The sequence below is a fragment of the Acanthopagrus latus genome, chromosome 21 (genome assembly GCF_904848185.1).
Source record: "Acanthopagrus latus isolate v.2019 chromosome 21, fAcaLat1.1, whole genome shotgun sequence".
Taxonomy (NCBI): domain Eukaryota; kingdom Metazoa; phylum Chordata; class Actinopteri; order Spariformes; family Sparidae; genus Acanthopagrus; species Acanthopagrus latus.
Genome location: NC_051059.1, coordinates 27,064,692 through 27,084,920, shown reverse-complemented (window position 1 = coordinate 27,084,920; position 20,229 = coordinate 27,064,692). Strand labels below are relative to the sequence as shown.

At 44.4% G+C, this 20,229-nt stretch overlaps 2 protein-coding genes across 2 annotated transcripts in view; both read left to right on the top strand.

Moving 5' to 3' along the window:
• The window catches only part of tmeff1a (transmembrane protein with EGF-like and two follistatin-like domains 1a), a 59,499-nt gene extending 54,044 nt beyond the window's left edge, over window positions 1-5,455 (top strand). The window contains exon 10 of the mRNA XM_037083020.1: window positions 1,169-5,455. Coding sequence (XP_036938915.1) covers window positions 1,169-1,253 — 85 coding nt within the window. The 3' untranslated portion in view covers window positions 1,254-5,455. The remainder of the gene's footprint in view (window positions 1-1,168) is intronic.
• Window positions 5,456-7,551: 2,096 nt separating this feature from the next.
• cavin4a (caveolae associated protein 4a) lies at window positions 7,552-19,588 on the top strand. Its single transcript, XM_037083029.1, has 2 exons — window positions 7,552-8,132; window positions 16,226-19,588. The coding sequence occupies exons 1-2, from the start codon at window positions 7,725-7,727 to the stop codon at window positions 16,790-16,792; spliced, it is 975 nt and encodes a 324-aa protein (XP_036938924.1). The 5' UTR covers window positions 7,552-7,724; the 3' UTR covers window positions 16,793-19,588.
• The last annotated feature ends 641 nt before the right edge of the window (window positions 19,589-20,229 follow it).

Genomic DNA, 20,229 nt, shown 5'->3' with positions numbered 1-20,229 from the left:
GTAATTTAAAAAGGATTTAAAGGGTAAAAGACTTTGTTCTGAGAGAGCGCAGACACAGACAGGCGTGTTTCCTCCAGCTGAAGTTCAGATACTCGTGTGGAAACAGACTCTGGTAGAAGAGGAAGTACTGATTCTACTTCTTTACTCCAGTAAAAGCAATTAGAATTAATTAAGAGAGAAGTTTGTGAAAATGTATTTAAACGTCAGGTGAAACACAGAAACAGGAGCTGAATCCCTCTGAGACGACGACGATAAGAAGACGGGTTGATTTTAATCCACCTGTGGAGGAAACAAAACACCTGATGATCCTCTGATGCTTAATGTGAAACACGTGCAGCAGACGTAAAGATAATCAGCAGCCGCGTTATAAGTGAGTTGTTCAGGCACATTCGGCTGTTACTTGAATGGTTTTTGTGTCTGCTGGACAAAATAAAGTGACAACACGCCGCCTGTGAGCGCAGCCTCGTTGTTTCTCCGTCACACAGGAGGTGTAGGTGTGATGTCTGTCAGGACGGAGCTGCCGGTGACAGTTGAGGCTTAAAGCGGAGGAGAATTAAACAGGATTTGATTTGGCCTCGTTTCTCTGCTCGGAGGCAGCCGGCAGACTTTCCTCCGTCACCCTGAGGAGTAAATAAACCTCCCGTCTCTCTGGCAGCTGACAGTGAAACGAGCTTCTCTTTTCATTCATACGTTCATAATTCATCTGCTAATAAACGTGGATGTTCTGCTCCACCTACATGTCACTACTGAGAAGCATCCATCAACCTCAGGAGGCATTCCCCAGCACACAGCAGCGTGAGCTCGCTTCACCACACATGTTAGGATACGTTCACCTCGTTATCTCCTCCCACCACGCTGATGGAGAGTCAGGTGAAGTTTCATCGTCCACAGAACATTTCTGGAGCTTCACAGCAGCATTCTGCTAAACAACTGCAGAAGAAGGAGAAAAGCTCCATTAAAACGTTGCAGAATTAGCCGTCAGTGCTTCCTGTTTGCAGTGCAGACGTGGATCTACAGACAGCTCTCACTGCGCTGCTTTGATCCTGAAGAAAACTTAAAAACGTGATGTTTCTAAGGCAGGTTCTGTGGATTTAAAGAACCCTGCTTTGTTTGTGAGGAGAACAGATGTGATGAATAAATCTCTCTCTCTCTCTCTCTGTGTCTTCAGGAAATGTCCGAAAAACAACAGGGGTCGCCGGCAAAAACAAAACCTGGGACACTTTTCCTCGGACACTAACTCCAGGATGGTATAGCCGCGACGGCCGCGGTTCTTTTTGATAAGTTTTTTCGTACGGCGTGGGAAGACCATTTTTTTAACGGTAGATGTTAACGGTATCCATTTTGTTTCTCTCTCTCCTGGGAAACCATTAAAAAAGAAGAATGAGAATATTTATTTAAGGGGCCTTATTTTCCCTCCTGCTACGTTTTTTCTTTTCTTTTTTTTTTATGGACGGGAGATTTTTTTGCGCATCAATTTTTCTGGATGGTGATTTTTCTTTTAAACAAAAAAGAAAAAAAAAAACAAGAAGGAGGATCCGAATCGTCCGAACCCGCTGTCACTTTCCATCGTTACCATGTCTGCTGTCTTAATGACTTCACACTGCTTCCTTAGAGGTTTTGTTGAACGCTTTATGAAAATGGTTCCTTTGGTAAACTGGCTAATAGATTAACGTCCGCCCCGTCTGGAATGTGATATTTATTGGACATGATTATTTCTACGCCCCTCTCTGTTTGACGTGTTACTAATAATGTGCAGCTGATCACCAAATGCAGTTTGTTTTTCATTTGTAATGTTTCTGTAGGAGGTGAGTGGGCAGCCAGTGATATAGAAATGTTTACACTTATTCTTTTGGTATGAAAGTTCATGTAAAGACGTCACTGTGTTCAAACAAGCTAATAATTTATTATTATTATTATTATTATTATTATTATTATTATTATTATTATTATTATTATTATTATTATTATTATTATGTTTTCCTTTCAAGTAGTTAATACTTCAAGTTTTTATGTTAACTTTTTATTTCAAATGTTGTTTTCTAAAACTTCTAGTTCCTGTATATTCGCATGACTTGTGAAAACTGTGTACTGTGGTGTAGTTTAAACTTTTTAAAAGAAAAGCCGACGGCCTCGACGCCTCCTCCGTCTCAGAGCCGCTGAGATCTGTGAAGCGCTGTTGATGACGGGAGGACGCCGAGCTGCAGGTTAGAGTCGCTGTCGTGAAGAAAAGAATGTGTAATGTTTGGAGCTACGGTCGGCTGTCTTCACAGCGCTGGAAGCACAGCGACGTTCTTCTAAAACCGCTCGTTGCTTCGACGAGGAGCCGAGTCGTGTTGATTTTAACGCTCAGACGCAGGAATGTTTTTGCATCTTCAGAGGATTGTAAAGGAAGTCGTGTCGGCTGTTTCGGGGGGTTGAAGGACAGACAGCAAACGGACGTCAAATCTAAAAGACATTTTTTAACGTACCGGGGAGAGAACGTCTCGGTTGCTCGTGGATGTAATCAAGGTGTTTTGTCTTTGGATGTGAGAGAATAATAATGTCTTTTCATTTTTAATTTACTTGTTTTAGATTTTGCATTTGTTCCTCAGCGAGACGTTCCACACACAGACGATCCCTCACAACCAGAAACATGGAAACATAACAAGAGTCACTAAGAGTCCGTTTCCTCCTGGTGGCAGCATGTGGTCCGATCCAGGGTTCACACATGTGACTGCAGCTCACTTATTCAAGTCTCTCTGCGTGTTCATATGATGACGTCTTAAACATCGTTAAACAGTGGTGACGGATGCTCTCATGCAAAACCTTCAGACATGAAACGAAAAAAAGCATTTAGTCGTCAGGATCGATCTTTTCTGTGGCGTCCGGTCGTGTTCCTGTGTTTAATGTAACGAAACCCGTTGATGTGTTTTATATCAAAGATGGTAACGCTGTCACAAACTAAACCTTCTTACAAATCTGTGATCAGGAAACACGTCTACCACAGTTAGCATGCTAACCAGCTAGCTCCTGATAGCACTCTGTAGCTCAGATACCAGCCTGTAGTTTCAGCTGGAGATGTAAAAGCAGCCAGTCAACAATATAAACTCACTAAATGTCAAGAAAGGAAATATTCTGATACCTGTTTTCCCTCTGAACAGAAAAATATAAGTTTGAGATCAATTTTTTTGTCTCTGACTGAACTCAGACCAGTTTAATCTCCTCGTCAAACTCACTTCATACAAACTGGACAGAAACTGAATCAGAGTCACCAGAACAGTTCTGGTTTGTCTCCACGGTCTCCTCTGGTTCGGTCCAGATAAATCCCCACTTCACAGTAACATGTGAAGATATTCTGTCCCTACACGCTGATGATGTCCAGTCATAGTCCTGTAAATCACCTCTGTACCATCACCCGTCTTCAGACTGACCTCCGTCGCTCTCAGAGTCTGAGATCACCTCCAGTCTGCAGCAGCGTGCCATATTCAGTTCAGTTATGTTGTTCCCTTAAGCTAATCTTTGAAGCGGTATTAGAAACATCACCCTTTTCTTTCCCCCGCCAGTTCTCAGGTCATCAGCACAGGAGAGAACACAACCTGCATCAGACTTTGATCAAATTGATCACCAGTAAATCAAAACTTCTCACTTCCCCCTCAGGGGTTCCATATGAGACTGTGAGGAGCTTAAAGAGCGTGAAGACGTTAATGATCAGTGAATTGGTTTGGGCCCGTTCACACCAGCATTATAACTGTGAAGGTTTGGACCAAAACTAATTAATTTCAATGAAATTGTCACATTGAGTGGATTAGCTGGTGACTCAATCTGCACTGACCTTTTGTTTGGAGCTCAGACACACTTGAATCACACTTACTACAAATGATGTTGACAGTTCTGACCTTTAGCCAACCGGTCCAAAAGTGTGACGCTGCTACATTAGCTGTGTAGCATCATGTGGTTCTTTATAACCTTGCTGGAGATTAACTGCACGATGGTACACACAGCTCTGTGATTATTGTGTTAACGTAGTGTCCGATTAATGACCAAGAGAGCTCACAAGCTACCCTGTCACCTTATGGCTGGCTAGTACTAGCATGTGTGCAGGTAGCTAACATATTACCTGCTAGCTTAGTATCCACATTCACAGACAGTAACAACAAGCATGTAACAGGCAGCCAGTCAAGCCTGTTGCACAACTGCTTGTGAGTAAATGGCCCAAGTGACGAACACTAGCATGAGTGTTGCTGCCTGATGCTGTGACAGCCACCAAGCTGAGTCCGCCTGCTCACATTTATGGTCCTTCAATGCCAGAATCACATCAACATTAAGACTTAATCAGTCCAACACTGTTTCCAGTAATACCAGTAAATTCAGCTAGCTCAACACAATCACCAGAGTAACTGTTGAATGTACATTTCTACCACAGCTACGTAGAAATCTTACATTTCTTTAGGTTGCAAGTTTCTTTCTCTTGTGGTTCCATTTTTTTCCATCTCCTGATGTCTTGTCAAAAATATCTGTTTTTTATTTCTACAAAAGCAGCTGGAAATCCTGAGGCCTCCTTAAAAGTATAGAGATGTTGAAACTGAGTCTTGAACAGTGGTCTCTGGCTTGGCAGCCTTCTCGTCTAGTTGCAGCTCCCCTCCGGCTCACATGCCGACATTTTACTTCGGCAAGCTAACAGACTTTTAGCCCGTATATGTTAAAATCATTCCAAACTGAATGAATTACATGAAAACAGCCGATGAGCCACATGGGTCCAACGACAACATCTCCAAAGAGCAGTTTTCATTCACAGTGATTCGCTGTAGCGTTTGTTTTTAGCTACTTAGCTAATAGGACTACTTAGCTCCACAGCTAACTGAGCTACCACCTGTTTGTCTTTCATTTGACAACGTTACATCAGAGGAAGAAGGATGTGGGTGTGTGACGTGATCATACAGTGAAAAAAAAGGAAAAATAACTTGCTGAACAGATGAGAGATGTTCAGCTGGTAGAGCTCAGAGTTCAGACAAAAAGTTGCTGGCGCTCAGAAGAATCAATATGTGGAAACGGGTTTGTAAAGCTAAAAGTAATAAATGCATAATATGTGACCTTAAGATCCCGTGTCAACACCAGATTACAGCTTCGGTACCTTTTTCTCGTTGTGTATCTGCAGAGGAAGTGAACCTGAGCGCGCTGGGATCCAGAATGTGAGTTCAGGGGAAAGTCTGTCTTCTCTGGATGTTTGTGATTTTAATTTTCTGTCACAGGAGTTTTTCTTTTGTTGTTCTGTGTTCGTCTGCGTCTGCAGGTCGTAGGTAAACTCCCCTCTGTCCTCCGCTGAGCAGCGTGTTTCTACTTGTTGTCGACCATCGCAGCCGTGACTTCTCTAAATGTGACTAGAATGTGTTTGACATGTTAATATTCTGCATGTAGACTTTGAGAGGCTACTTTTGGTCTCTGCTGAAATAAAAAAAGGAAATGTTTTTTTAATGTACACAGAGTTCCGGCGTGTGGTTTGTGTGAACTGTCTCCTGATTGTGTCTTCGTTCTGAGAGGATTCTCTCCGTCTGTTTCCTCCTCTGACACTCTCATTTCCCTCCTCAACACTTAAAGTCCTCCAAATATTTAAACAATGTTCAAGTTTACTCGAGGTAGCTGCTTTTCCTTTAGCTCAGTTAGCTATAACTTGACAATGAGAAAGGAAGTCAGCAGACGTGACTATACTTAACTTAAATAAAACTAAAACGTTCCTGTACTCGTGAATGTGAGTTGATACAGATAGAATTCATCAGAGACGGGGGATGTTTAAAGGTGTGTTCACCAGCAGCAAGGCACGTTTCACCTGGAAGGTGTCTGTTTGTGTTCAGGTCAACTCTGAGTGAAGTCAGCACTCAGCAGAGATTCTGGTTCTGGTTCTGGTTCTCTGTCTCCTCTCTGTAACGTTATGTAACAGCTCCAGTCAGCAGAACAGAACAGAACCTGGAGGTCAGCTCCGGATCACTGCTGCAGTCAGGCTGATCAACAGGAGGGAAGAGAAATCACCTTTTTTATCTGTGATCTCTGCTCGTGTGTGTAAACGTCTCTGGATCAGAACAGAACCTGATGAGACTCCAGGTGTTTATTCCTCCAGGTGTTCTGGATCTGCACCGACTCTCTCGGATCCTGAAACAGACTTTTCTTATTGGACATTTTACAGTGTCTCTGTCCTTGTGTTCAGTAGAATATAATTGAACTATCGAAGCTTTGGGACTTTGTGGTTTAATAACCAGGACAGGTGAGGTTAAATACATCCTCCAGCTGTGACTTCATTATCAGGCTCCACCCACCTGTCGGAGACGAGGCGCTACATCATTACCTGACGCTCTGGTCTAATTACAATTAAAAGCGAAAAAACTGCTGGAGTGCAGAAGCTGAAGCGGAGCAGAGGTCACCGCCGCTCCACGTGAAAGTAAACCAACATGTGTGTCGAACATTCGTACGAGGGGGCCGAGGCTCAGGCTCGCCACCCCGGGGTAAATATAGAGTCACCGTGTGAAGCTGGGGGGGATTTTCAGGAGCAGCTGCCGGCTTCAGTCTGACACATTCAGCTGTCAATCATCTCCAAACTACCACACTGTAAAAAATACATCCATCAGTAAAAAGTCCCTGATCCTGGAGAAAACAAAAGGCAGCACGTATTTATCAGGGTAAACGTTACTTCACTGAACAACACAGTTTATACTGTTGTTCATATGTGGCGGACCCTGCCACCTTTCTAGCTTCAACAGTTACCTCATTTTTTTAATCAGTTATGGACAAAAATAATAAATATACCAGAGTTTCTATTATTACTTCATTGATATTGTTAATTAATATTGTACAGATTTTAAGCCCTGAAGTCTTGAACTCTTCAGCTCTTTTCAACCTCGATGTTTTTGCTCAGAAGGCGACGGCAGTTTCATGGCTGTCAAACTGTGAGTCAAAGACCAACAACTAAACACTCTAAAGTTACAACTGAGACATGCAGAGTACTCTTAGCACATACTGCAGTGCTCAGAATAAATAAATCCGTCTGTGCCGTGGCTGTTTGGAGGAGCGAGAGGTGGAATAGTGTCGGTCTGACGCTCCTCGAGCCGTCACTATAAAGAGCTGCAGATCTCAGCCACAGTCAATGTTTGGACTCTGCTGCCCGGGGAGAGTAAAAATGGCAGCGCTGCAATGTTTAATCCCCCACAAACATTCCAGTTCTGTGTAATCAGACCAGACAACTGGGGATTCTCTGCATGTGTGATCGCAGAGCTGCCGTTGATGTACGTGCTTTTGCAGCTGCTAGCATGAACATGCGTGCAAATATCGGAAAATTATGAATCAGCCTGTGTGGCTCTAACAGAGCAGAGAAGCACTCGGGCGGGGATTTCCATCATCCTCTGCTTTGCATCTTCCCAAAATGTCTCCTTACAAAGTGTCGCCTTACAAAGGCTTTTTATTTTTAGCTCGGGGGGTTTCGTGTGAGCGTTGCCGCTCCCCTCTGAGTTTAGCGCCTGGCCCACATCCCGATGAGGTCTGAATTCAGGTTCCCTTTGGACCCTGAAGTCTTTTTTAAAAAGGGGTAGGTGGAGTTTCTGTTCTCTCCTGTCCCCAGACCTGAGTCCTGGTCACAGCGGTTGGGTGTTGCCTCTCTCTGGTCTCCCTTCTGGTCCCTTCCCCCAAAGTAGAGCACATACCTGCACATTTTTAAGCAAGTTTCAACCAAATTTGATCACCCCCATCATCGAAACTCTGAGATGGATCAGCACAAGTATCGCACGGCGGGAGTCCAGGAGAAGCTGGAGATCATCGGGGTGGAGGACGAGGCCGGGAACCCCATCAGTGCCCTGACCATCCTGTCGCTGCTGGAGCGCGTGGCCGGCATCATCGATAACGTCCAGTCCTGCCAGCAGCGCATGGAGGAGCGCCAGCTGGAGCTGGAGACCAACATCAAGACCATCCAGGGCGACGTCCTCAAACTGGCCAAGGACCACACCGACACCAGCGGCACGGTGGAGAAGCTCCTGCAGAAGACCCGCAAGGTCAGCGCCAACGTCAAGGAGGTTCGGACGCGCGTCGAGAAGCAAAACGTCCGCGTCAAGAAGGTTGAAACCACACAGGATGAGCTGCTCACCCGCAACAAGTTCCGTGTCGTCATCTATCAGGTAAGAAGAGGTGTTGAGACCTGTTTCTGACAAGTGTGAAGATGTTTTTTTATTTCTGTGTTTCTTGATCTTAGAGATTCAACAGTTTCCTCGACTCTTGTACGTCATATAATAACTGAGACTGGAGGACGCAAGTCTCAGATTCTCAGTCTCAATCTCACAATCAAGCCCATCATCTGTGTGATTTAGCTGCTTTTGTGATTGGAAAACGTTCTGTCTGGTCGTCCATTTGATTATTTCGTTGACGCTGATGAATCTGATGAATCATTTTACATCTGCAGGCCCTGAAAATAAATAAAATACAAATCAAATAATTAGAGTTTTAGGTTGAACAGGCCACCAGCATATTCTGCACTAAACGAGGTCTTGTTTGTGGGCTTCAGGAGTCCAAATCCTCTTCTTCATTCTGACATTTTGATTCAAGTAATACAGAACGTGATCACAGTCGTTGTTGGTGCTTAAATCTGAGCTTTGTCACACATATTTGTCACCGGTCGCATATTCCAGCTTTCAAAAGGAATAACCATTTTTGTGGTTTTGGAAATCACGTACATGATTTGCTTGGCATTTAGTTGTTTAAGGCTGGATTCAGACCACCACTGGTGGTGCGGCACAAATGTGGGTCTTCCCATTCATTTTAATGAGGGCAGTCAGTTCTGGCTGGGAGGAGAAACGCAGCCTGATGTCACGTTGCAGTGGTCATTCATATAAACTGGTTATCAGACTCGCAGCCTGAATAACTGAAGCCACAGTGGAGTGTAATGTGTTGTGTGTATTCACTCGCTTTGACTCTGCACCAGTTAAAACACACCGTGCAGGTTTAACCTGCTGTGTCAGAGACGCGACTGCAGATCGGATCAGAGCAGAACGGGTCGCTAGCTGTAGCGTGTTATTCAGCATGGATAAATTCTACCGGCGGGACGTTGAACTCATTCAGTTTGGTTTTGTGCCCCAGTTTAAAACACACTGCAGTGATCACTGCAGCACCAGCATGCTAGCAGCAGGACAACATAGCAGCTTCAACTCTGGGTTAACGGATCAGTGTGGGGGTTCCCAACACGTCACACACACGGACCATGGAGTCGCTCCCACACCGCCCTGCAGCGTTTTGTAGACAAACTGAATTATTACGTTTTGGTAAAAGTGAAAGTCACCCATGCAAACGGTGCTTGACTACAAGTCTTAAAGTATCTGACACGACAGTTTAGTCCTAAGAGCAAAAGTATAAAAGTATGCATGACCTCTTTGATAAATAATAAAGAGGACAAAAACACAGGTGGAGAAATCTTGTGTGCAGAATAACCACAACAGCTGTGATGTTGGCAGACGGTCGTGTGTTGAAGCAGGAATCCGACGTTCACAGTGAAAAAACTCAGCTCTCATATAATTAAGTGTGAAGCTGGTCAACACTCGAGGAGATCGGTGGACGTCGAGGTAGAGCCGCTCCTCTCTGGATTATCAGATCCACAGTCCCGTTTAGGAGGAACTGGAGCATAATTAAATTAAATATCAAAAATAAAGTAGATTCCTTCCCTCAGGCGCTACAGACTCTGCCGAGCAGCGAGATCTTAACTCGAATGAACTCTGACTCAATTCATTAAGCGCTGGACGCAGTAAGAGGCCGAGCAGGGATGTGAGGAAATGTGGTTTTAAGTTCGACGCTTAAGAGCCCTCGCCTCCTCGCCGCTGGCAATTTATAGAGAAGCTCCCTCGTTACGTGGAGAGAGCACACTTTCATCAGACGGCTTTAATCAGGTCAGGTGAAACGAGCGAAAAAATAAGATGATTCACTGCAGAGTGTAATTGGTAATCTGAATCACTCGACTGAACACAAATGTTTGAGTGGCTTTGAGCCTAAAAGTCAACATTTGCTCGGTTCCTGTTGAGTCATCGCTCAACATGAAGGGATGGAAAATAAACGGCGCGAGGCGTCTTATCTCCAAAGAGACGCGTGATGCGATGAGAACACTTTGAGGCCCTCGTGCTGATTGAGGAGGCCGTCGCTGCTGAGGAGATGGACAGACTTTATAATAGCTTTAAATTGGAGTGCTGCTGGATTTTCTGTGTGGGAGCAGCTGGTCAGATGACAGACAGAATAAAAACGTTTCTCTGAACTCGGAGGACTCTCGGCAGTGATCAAAGCCTCTCGCTGCATCGCTGCAGGCGTCACGAGTGCAGCTCTGGTCAGACAAGAGGAACAGTTAAGATGCAGCCTCAATCAGAAACACTCAGTTTGCCGTGAACAGCTTTCGCTACGTGATGAATAATCTGTGGTGGTTGGATCAAAAAAGTCATTAAAGTAAAAAAAGAGAACACAGTGCAGCTTTAAGAATAAAACTGAAGGGAAGGTTTTTATTCATACCACATGAAGTTTATAGTGAGTTTTTAAACTTTTCTTCGTGTCCGGCTGGAAAAACTGAAGGGGACGCTGCGAGCTGCCACTGGAACTCCTCCTCTCCTGACAGTAAATGAAAGATGAATCCTCGTCTTTACGTTGGACTCTGCATATCTTTACCGTTCAGCTTGAGTCAGAGACGTTGGCCTCGTTAACGTCCAGACTTCAGAATAGTAACGGGGCTGCTATGTGCTGCTAACAGCTGCGGTGGATCCGTGACACGGAGGACTATTCTGGGACGGCAGCATTTTGCCTCCCTGCCAGCAGTGACACGCCATAAACTGCTTTCAGCCAGAGTCGGGTCTGACATGGCAGCTCGACATGAGGGGCCAATGTGTGGAGAGATAATCGGGCCTCAATCACTCTGACCTGAACCAGAAGTACAGTAACCGAGGGCACGATAACGATAACAGACTCGGATCAGGATTAAAAATACTGATTTGTGCAGGTTTTAACATCCAGTATGGTTAAAAATACAGAAGCTGATGTCCGATGAGCTGCAGGTGGGGAGGGATTAACGGTCCAGTGGATTGAGGGGTGAAGCCAACTGAACACCCCTCGTCTCGAACCGGCTCTCTCTCCTCCCACAGAACTGAACCAGAACCAGCTCTCCTCTCACAGAACTGAACCAGAACCAGCTCTCCTCTCACAGAACTGAACCAGAACCAGCTCTCCTCTCACAGAACTGAACCAGAACCGGCTCTCTCTCCTCTCACAGAACTGCCGTCATCAATATGAGCAGATTTATTGTGATTTTTTCTGACCCAGTTGGCTCCGTGTTGGTTCTGGTGAGGTGTTGATGAGATGATGTAGTTCACTGAGCTTTAACACAAAACTACACAAGCTTTTATTATTTTTGTTATCTGGAATCTTCTCATTAAAGATATCCATCGACTTTATAAATTTGAAGTATCATCTTTTTATTATATCCATTGACTACTGGACTCAGTTCAGAAACAAGGTCCCACGAGGTCCACGTGGAGGTGTGTGACACCCTAAGGTCCTGAAAACACAAAACATTACAGTATCAGATGATATAACACTTATTATAATGTAACTATATAACTTTTCTTTCTTCATTTTTGCTCATTAATTCCTCCTAATTCTTGCAGCGTGGGACCCAACACTGTGACAGAAACAGTTACATCCATCAGGAGAGCCTGTTACAGCTCAACAAAGGTGCTGCTTTTTTATTTTAGCACTTTATTAAGGCCTAAATTGGTTTATATGTTGGCAATAAGCACCATTTAAGTTTGCAGAATCAGCTGTGAGCTGGTCCTGTTTGTGGTGATTGCTCAGATCAACGGACGACTGTCAGTGAATAACTTTGATACCGAAGAAAACATAAAAACATGACAGTTTTCAACCAAGTTCTGCAGGTGCTGTCAGTCATCTCGATCAGCTCACACTCAGGCTGTATCCCAAGATCACGTGGCGTAGATCGTCACTTTCGCAGGCCTGGGCGGCAGAAATCATGACGTGAGGGTAAAACATCTGGTGACACAACCAGGAAATGCTCCAGAGGCTCGACCGTCACATTTAACAACGGCTGACCAGGTTAACAAGGTCTCTGAGGGACTCGCCTTCAAAGACCACAGAGGCCGAGTCCTTCGGAGGACGCAGACCTGAACTGAGACACGGCAACAGTCACCTTTATCCTGACAGGAAGTGGAGGAAACTCTGATAGCGTCCCAGATGTTGGTGGTGTTTTTCCTTTATTGATTTGCTCGAGAAGAGGGTTCACTCTGGGTAGATTTGAGAAGCTCGTGTTTCTCTGTGTTGGACTTTTGAGTGAATATTATCTGAACACAGGTGACCATCACCTGCAGAAAGACACCAGGAGGAAGTCACTGTCTCTACTGTGAGTTGACGCTATATTACCTGTAAATATGTGATTTATAGGATATAGGATTAATAAACTACCAAGAAATGACAGTGTCACAAAGGCAACAGCTGTGACCGCTGTGATCTGGTCCTTCTTCTTCACTCTTTGTATTTCTGTGCACAGGCTCCAGGTTTAGCTCAGTCCGGGTCCTCGGTGACTGTCCGTCCTGCTGCAGAGGAGACAGTCGCCGTGTTGAGTTTCCTCATGACTGATGTGCTGTCGGTTATTCTGAGGCCTCCGTTCATCTCCTAATATAGAGTTTCAGCTGCGGCCATTTAACCAGGAAGCAACAGGCAGTTTGTTAGAGACCGCCGTCGCCAGCGGCTGAATAATGAAGGCCGGGATGGTAATAAGAAAAAGATAAATGGCTGCTGGTTAACACCCAGGGCCGCTCCGACTCCGCTGTTGTTCACAACACTGGACATTAGAGGACGGTGTGTAATTTCAGGGGAGTTAATGACTTTTAGTTTGTGATATTTCTGCTGTGTGGCAATGAGAGAAGCTGAGCAATGACAAGGTTATGAGTTAAAATTCCAACCGGCGCTGACACGATTAAAACAAGAGGTCACCAGCTAACAGAGAGCGTTACGTAACACCCGACAGCTCTGCAGGTTCTGAGCAAAAGTTACAGAGGAATATTCCTGCAGAGCAAAACATTCAGACTGATTCATTTCAAGATGGAAACTGAATACAACTAAATATCTACCGTCCCGACATCTTGTCAAACATACCCCGTTTTGTTGCTACTAAGAATGCTGCAAAATGTCCCAGCTCATCCAAAATATCTGGTCTCGTTGCCACAAACACATCTGAAAATTGTCCCGAACTCTCGTCAGAAATATCGGATTTTGTTGCCAGTTATAAGACTTCAGAACGGCCAAACGTCTCGTCAAAAATATCTGGGTTGTTTCCACAAATACTGCTGGAAAGTGACGTGACATGTCAGAAATATTAGGCTGGAAACTGCAGAGATGTCTTGTTCTAATATCTGGTTCTGTTGTCACTAACATGGCTGGAAACTGTCCCGACGTTTTGTTGAAAATATTACATTGTGTTGCCACAAACATCTGGAAAATGGCCGGCTGTTTGGAAACGTCTTCCCCAAAAAGCATCCAGTGGTTTCACAGTTATACATGTCCAAACAAACGCCGTCTCCAACAGTGATCTACTGTCTCGTCCTGTACGAAACATACAAATTGGAACATTTCTTTCTGGCTCTGTAAACTCTGTATCATTTGTTGACAGGATCAAGTGTTTCTGTTCATACTGAGAAAACTCTCCTCCTTCTTACGCTACATAAACTCTTTAAAGCTCTCTTGGATCAGCTGGAACGTGGAACAGGATGTTTCTCTGAGCTCGCAGCCGAGTTGTTTCACAGTGTTTACTGACGTGCAGTGTGTGTGTGTGTGTGTGTGTGTGTGTGTGTGTGTGTGTGTGTGTGTGTGTGTGTGTGTGTGTGTGTGTCTCACTCTGCTGATGGTCTCGGCTCCAGACTCCGTCTCCTCCACCAGGATATTAATACGAGCTTTGACCCACATTCTCCTGCTGGTGTAATTATTGTGTCATTCACAGCGTCTGGACGCGCTCTGATGACTCCTCCCTGATTAATGAGTGTGATCGTTGCAGGTGGCCGCAGTTTAATTAGGATTAATTGGCTTTCACAACCAAAGTCACCTGTAGGGCGCAGCAGGTGGAGCAGGCCCGGGAGGAGGTTCAGGTCCAGGAGCTGGTTGGTTCGAGTCGGCCAGTAAGAGACATTATAAAACATGTTGAAATGTACAAAAATCCTGCGTCTTTTTTTAAATCTACGATTCAGCATCTATCTAAATATGTGAGTGACGAACAAACTGTAACAGATCAGGTGAAACTAACAACCACAAGAAGCACAACGATCAGCAGGTTGGGAGTTCTGCAGACACGTTTTCCTAAAACTGCTTATCAACCATTTAAGCAACATTTTGTTCTGAGAAAACAAAACAACAGCTGACATGTTGCGAGACGTTTAACTGCTCCTCTTGTGTTTAAAGCAGCAGTGAACACTCTCGTTTACTGATATAATCATTATGTTTGTTGTATTTGTTCAGATAAAAGCTGACATGTGTCCAGGGTTTGTGTGTGTCGGGAGCTTCTGTGAGCACAGAAAATAGAGAGAAGTTTCAAATCCGAGGACTTGTGTCGCCGCCATCGCCGTCGATGGGCTCAGTCGTATAAAAATGTATTTTAATGAATTGTCTTTTAAGAACAATATATCTAAAATAAGAAAAAGACATGCTGCTCATGTTACTGTTCAGTAACTTTAACACCAGGGTGTGCGTGTGTTTGGATCCTGGTCAGCTCTGACTGAACTCAGCACCCAGCAGAGATTCTGGTTCTGGTTCTGGTTCTCTGTCTCCTCTCTGTGACGTTATCTTCATGAAGTTAAGTCCAGTTCCCCTCCAGCTCCAGTCAGCAGAACAGAACAGAACCTTGAGGTCCGGTCCAGCTCACTGCTGCAGTCAGGCTGATCAACAGGAGGGAAGAGATATCACTTTTTTAATCTCTGAGCTCTGAGCGTCTCCGGATCAGAACAGAACCTGATGATAGTCCAGGTGTTTATTCCTCCTGAAGGTCTGGATCTGCACCAGGCTCTGATATTGTGTGTTTAAACTCAGAGGTGCTTCGAGCTACATGCTAACATCGTGCTGGTGTTAAGCAGGTGAAATGTTCGTCATGATCACCATCTTAGTTTAGCTTGTTAGCATGCAAACACATCTGAGGCTGATCGGATCGGACCTGATCATGAGATATTTCAGTCTGGCTCTGGACCGACTTGTCTTTGCCCGACAGCTGAAACCAGTGGTATCATCGTGATTATCGGCCATCTTGAGTTACGGGTGTTGTTTCTAACAGCAGCTTCCTGTCTGAATGAGTCTCAGTTACTCCTCATCTGTAAAAATAGAAAATGAACTTGATCTCATGAAGATGCCGGTGTGTTCGAGGCAAGAGGCAGCAGGTCGACTCTGACAGAGTCTCAGAGGAATATCATGTGTTCTTTCTGGACCTGCATCAATGAGCAACACAGCAATTTATCAATATTGTCTATGAGACAGATAAGAGGACAGATATCAGTTTCATCTCTGTGTGCTTGGTATGGTGATAGCTGCACAAACTCTTGGACATGTGCAGTGTGTTTGTGTTTTTGTGTTTTTATCAGGTGTCTTGCTCGACATCTCACCTTTACGCCAGCATCGCCCCACAGTGGCACCAGGAGGAGAGAAAACAGAAAACTTGAAGCCTGACAACAATTAAAATCCAGAGAAATTCATCTATTTCCCAAAGTGATGCAACAAATTATTTAAAAAAAAAAAAACAATCTAAAGGAGCCCTTAACATTGTTTTGCAGTGCTGACCAGGATGTCTTCATATAATCATTTCATTGGGTCCCTCGAGAAAAAGCCAGTGGAAAGTCTACGATACTTACACGTTCTGTGCATCAAGATAATCCTCACAGATGAAAACACCACTTTGTGATTCTCGAAGCGTAAATTAAATGTATAGCAGCAAAAGGCTAATGTTAGACTATAAACAGAGTTTGGGCAGATGAGTCTCTGTTCGCTGTGATGATGAGCATTTGATTTAGAATTTTTTTTAAGACGAGGGAACCGGATGTGCAAAAACACACACTGGTTTCTTGGTTTTAGGGCTACAGAACCCATCACTCCTCAAGTACTAGTAAGTTATTTCTTACTGTGCTAAAGAACCTGTTGGACGCTCTGGTTTCCTGACTTTCCTCAAATTGAAAACTCAGATTACGTTCTGTTTTCTTCTCTGCAGGGCGAGACAGAGGTCCCATCAGTGGCTGTCACCAAGTCCCCGAAAGGAACCGGCCTGGACGGGCTGGAGATTGAACCCGACTCCTACGAAGTCCCTCTTGACCTCTCCTCCGACGAGGAGTACCTGAGTGTGGAGGAGGCCGACCCTTCCCGAGCCGCCCGCATCAAGAAATCCATGGTGAAAAGCACCGAAACCCTGAAGGCTGCATTCTCCAAGGAGAAGATGACCAAGACCAAGGACAACATCGGCACCAAGTTCCACAACCTGGGCGAGAAGGTCATGCCGGCCGAGCGGCGGGACAAGATGCACCAGGCTGGCGAGCGGCTGAAGCAGTCGGGCGAGCGGCTGAAGGAGAACATCGCCAAGAAGGCTCCGACCAAAGAGACCTTCCGCATCAAGCTGAAGAAGGAGAGAGCCGTCGCTGAGGGCCAGGAGGGTGCTGAGGCTGAGGCCGAGGGGGCGGAGCCAGCGGTAGCATACACCGAGGTTGCTATGGAAACCAAGAGGGAGGGGCCCGTGGAGGAGGCCGGCGCCACCCGGATAGGAGAAGACGAGTACAGGAAGTAAATCAGACGTCAGATCAGACAGCACTGACATGAAGAGGAGGCGGGGAGAAAACTGGTCACGGCCAGGATTTAGAGAGAAGGTCTGGGATTGGTCGACAGCGATGATGGACATTTTTATTCGCCAGAATGTTTTTAGACAGAAGGTGGGACTGACTCCAGAAGGTCATCAGAATATGAACTGGTAATTTATCTGTTTCAGAGTCGAGTTACTCTTTCAAATGTTATCTGATTTTAACAATAATATAATTTAAACAACTTGACGTGAATGTGAGAATCTTTATTTCCACTGAGACAAGTTCAGGTTTGTTTGACTGATTTGAGTCCAAATTGAGGTTGAGGTTTATTTGCACAAGACTGCTGGAAGGACAGGAAAGATGGCAAATGATTGATGAAAGTTTGAAGAGGATGATGAATGTTGATCTGAAGTTCACGTATTGATATTTAATCTGGATGTACATATATTGTTGTACATACTGCCAACACTGGGAGGGGGGAAATTTGGTCCATGCAGGCCTCAGCTGGTTTGAGGAACCTGGTGAGAAAATCGAGTCAAACTGATTGGACGTCAGACTGGATTCTGAATGAAGTCATAGTAGCCTAAACTTTAAGTTGCTTGAAAGCAGCGTCAGCGATCGCTTAGATAGACATTAAAGCTGCACCAGGCAGAAAGATTTGAAGCTTGGTTTGGTAAGATTGTCGAAGCAAGAAAGAGCAAGCTACATTTTGAAAGTATCTAACTGAAAAATCCCTCTGAAACACATGAACACACGGCCCGACCCCACCGAGTGCCAGCTGACAGATATATTAGCAGCTAGTTGGCTACTTCAGCACTCTCTTTTTAGTCTGATAAACATATGAATAAAAACACAAACATCTCTTTAAATGTCACAACTATATAAACACAGGAAAAATAACTGTCAAGAATGTGCTTCAGTCCAAAAGGCTGCACAGTGCATCAGTTGTCCCTCACTGCTGTATAAGTGTGCTTTGTGCTAACGTTAGCCGCTGAACAAGTGTGTTGATGGCGCCACAGCTCTTCTCTCCGGCTCAAGGTCTGTGTGCTCTGTGCTACCTGAGTTACATCTGATCAACAGTCTGCTGCTGCTGCTGCTGCTGCTCGCTCGTTCTTCGGCTCAGGTGCTGTGTGCTTCGTGCTAACCGAGTTAGCGAGCTGCTGAATATGTGCAGGGGCTGTTGACTGTGAGCACAGCACACCGTTAACCGCATCAAACTACCTCATGTCTCACAATATTGTCATAATGAACATGGCTATTGGTAGCACTTAGTGCTGTCAAGCTAGCATGTTAGCATGGGGCAAATTTTAGCTGCACCCTCTCAAATTACCCTGCTAATAGGTCTCAAGAAACATCCGCCTCGCCTTTAGGAAAACTCCAGGCAGGTACGTTTACAGGCAGACCTGCAGGAAGCTTTTGATTTACTGATTTCTGTCAAGATGTTTTCGATATTCCACAAATGCAATAGAAAATTCTTCTGGAATAATTTACCAACGAGGCAGCATCAGTAAACTCTGACGGTTCTGCTGCGTTCAGTTCATGAGAAGAAGAAATTATCTGGAGTTGGCAGTCTGGTGAGCAGGCAGGAAGTTACGGGGGGTAAAATGTGGTTAGCAGTTACCAAATCAGCCTTAAGTTAGCTTGATAAAGTGATAATGAATGTAAATTGACACTTCATTTTAACTTCATTCATTCATTCACTCCATTTAAACACTTTCCCCCCAAATTCATTCCTGACAGATTTTATCTTTGGATCATCATTATAATTAGAAGTAATCTGAGTCTGATTTATGCAAACTGGTGAATATTTCATCAGATGGCCTACTTTGCATATTTAAACATAAAATATCTTGTCAAAATAAAAAATGCTAAGAATTATTTTGTTCTCTGGAAATTCATAATAAACCTCTGAATGTTATTTACAGATCATTTTTCACCCGCAGCCTGATTTATATCACATTTTATTGAGAAAATGTCTGTACGTGTTTTTATGGCTGTTGACAGGATTTGTCTGATTTATGAAGTGACGTCTAAACTTCCAAAAAAAAATAATTGTCTTAATGTGAGTAATCGATGGGGAAAGCGTCGCGTGTCATCTGTCTCAGTCGATGGTGACTAAACGTAAAGCTCATCTCCATCGTCATATTCTGAGATGTGAGCCTGTAATTTCTGGATTTAAGGCGGTATGAGACGAGGTGTTGGTGGCTTCAAAGCTTTTTTTGAGGGGGAGGGGGCGCTGCTGAATTTTGGCATATGAATGTTTTATTACATTTTTTTTTCTTTCTCCAGTTTTGCTGCTTTATATTCATAGTTTTCTTTTGAAGTCCGGCGAGCGCACCGACTTCATTCTCCTGTAGCGATTAGCGAGGTCGCAGCTTTTCATCAGGATGATCGGATTTTCAGTCATCAGATAGAAGCTCAGCTCACAGTGCTGCCGTTAGATATGAGAGCGGCGTCTTATTCTGAAAAAACACACTTCCTGTAAAGCTTTAAGCTTCTGTTTCATGTAATAACTGACTGTATTTATGTATCCATGCTGAGTTAAACTGTGTTGATGCTGAATGTGATGCAGTGTTGATAGTATCTGAGTAACCAGGTTTCATCTCTTGCGTATATTAACCTTTTTTTCACAGCTCAGTCACTGTGTTGTGTTTGATTTCATGTCATTTTAACAATCGTTGTGACAAAGGATTGACTGAGGCCGTGTACTGTTGTTTTGGCGGCACCAGACATTAATCATTCTGTTTTGTTTTTATATAAATAAAGTTCACATCAAACCTGTATGAAGTGGTGCGCTGGATAAAACACACACCAACAGAAACGTGCTGCTGTCGTTGTTGTTGGGCTGTTAAAGTATTATGACTTTATCACTAACGTTTATCACCACATTCTGTTGAAACGCTTCATTATCCAAACATCAGACGCCACTGTGGACACAATCAGACCCTGCAGGGATAATTTAATTTATATAACTGTGTTTATTATTATAATTTCCATCATCTCTGTGCTTTTGATTTTTGCTTATCTTTTCACAGATGTGAGCTTTTATCACCGGCGTCCACGGAGGCTCAGATCGTCTCTCCTCTCCGCCGCTGTCTCCCACTGATCTCATCTATCCGCCGCTCAAATTAAATCATTAACTCGATGTTGGTGCGAGCAGAACACGATCACTCGCCTGAGTCAGCAGAGTCCCGCAGATTCACTTTCTCTGCCAGCGTCGCCGACTAAATGAAATGCCAATCACTCTGCTCGGCTCCGGAGGGGAATTTACAGTCCGACTGGTGTCTGTGTGGCCGGAGGTTTCAGCAGCAGATTGTCGAGTGTGAATTTATTGGCCCTGAAACAAACTGCCGGGCTTTTATTTCCTTAAGAGTCCAATCAAACCGGCCAGCTGCAACATAAACCCTGTGAGGATGATAAAAGA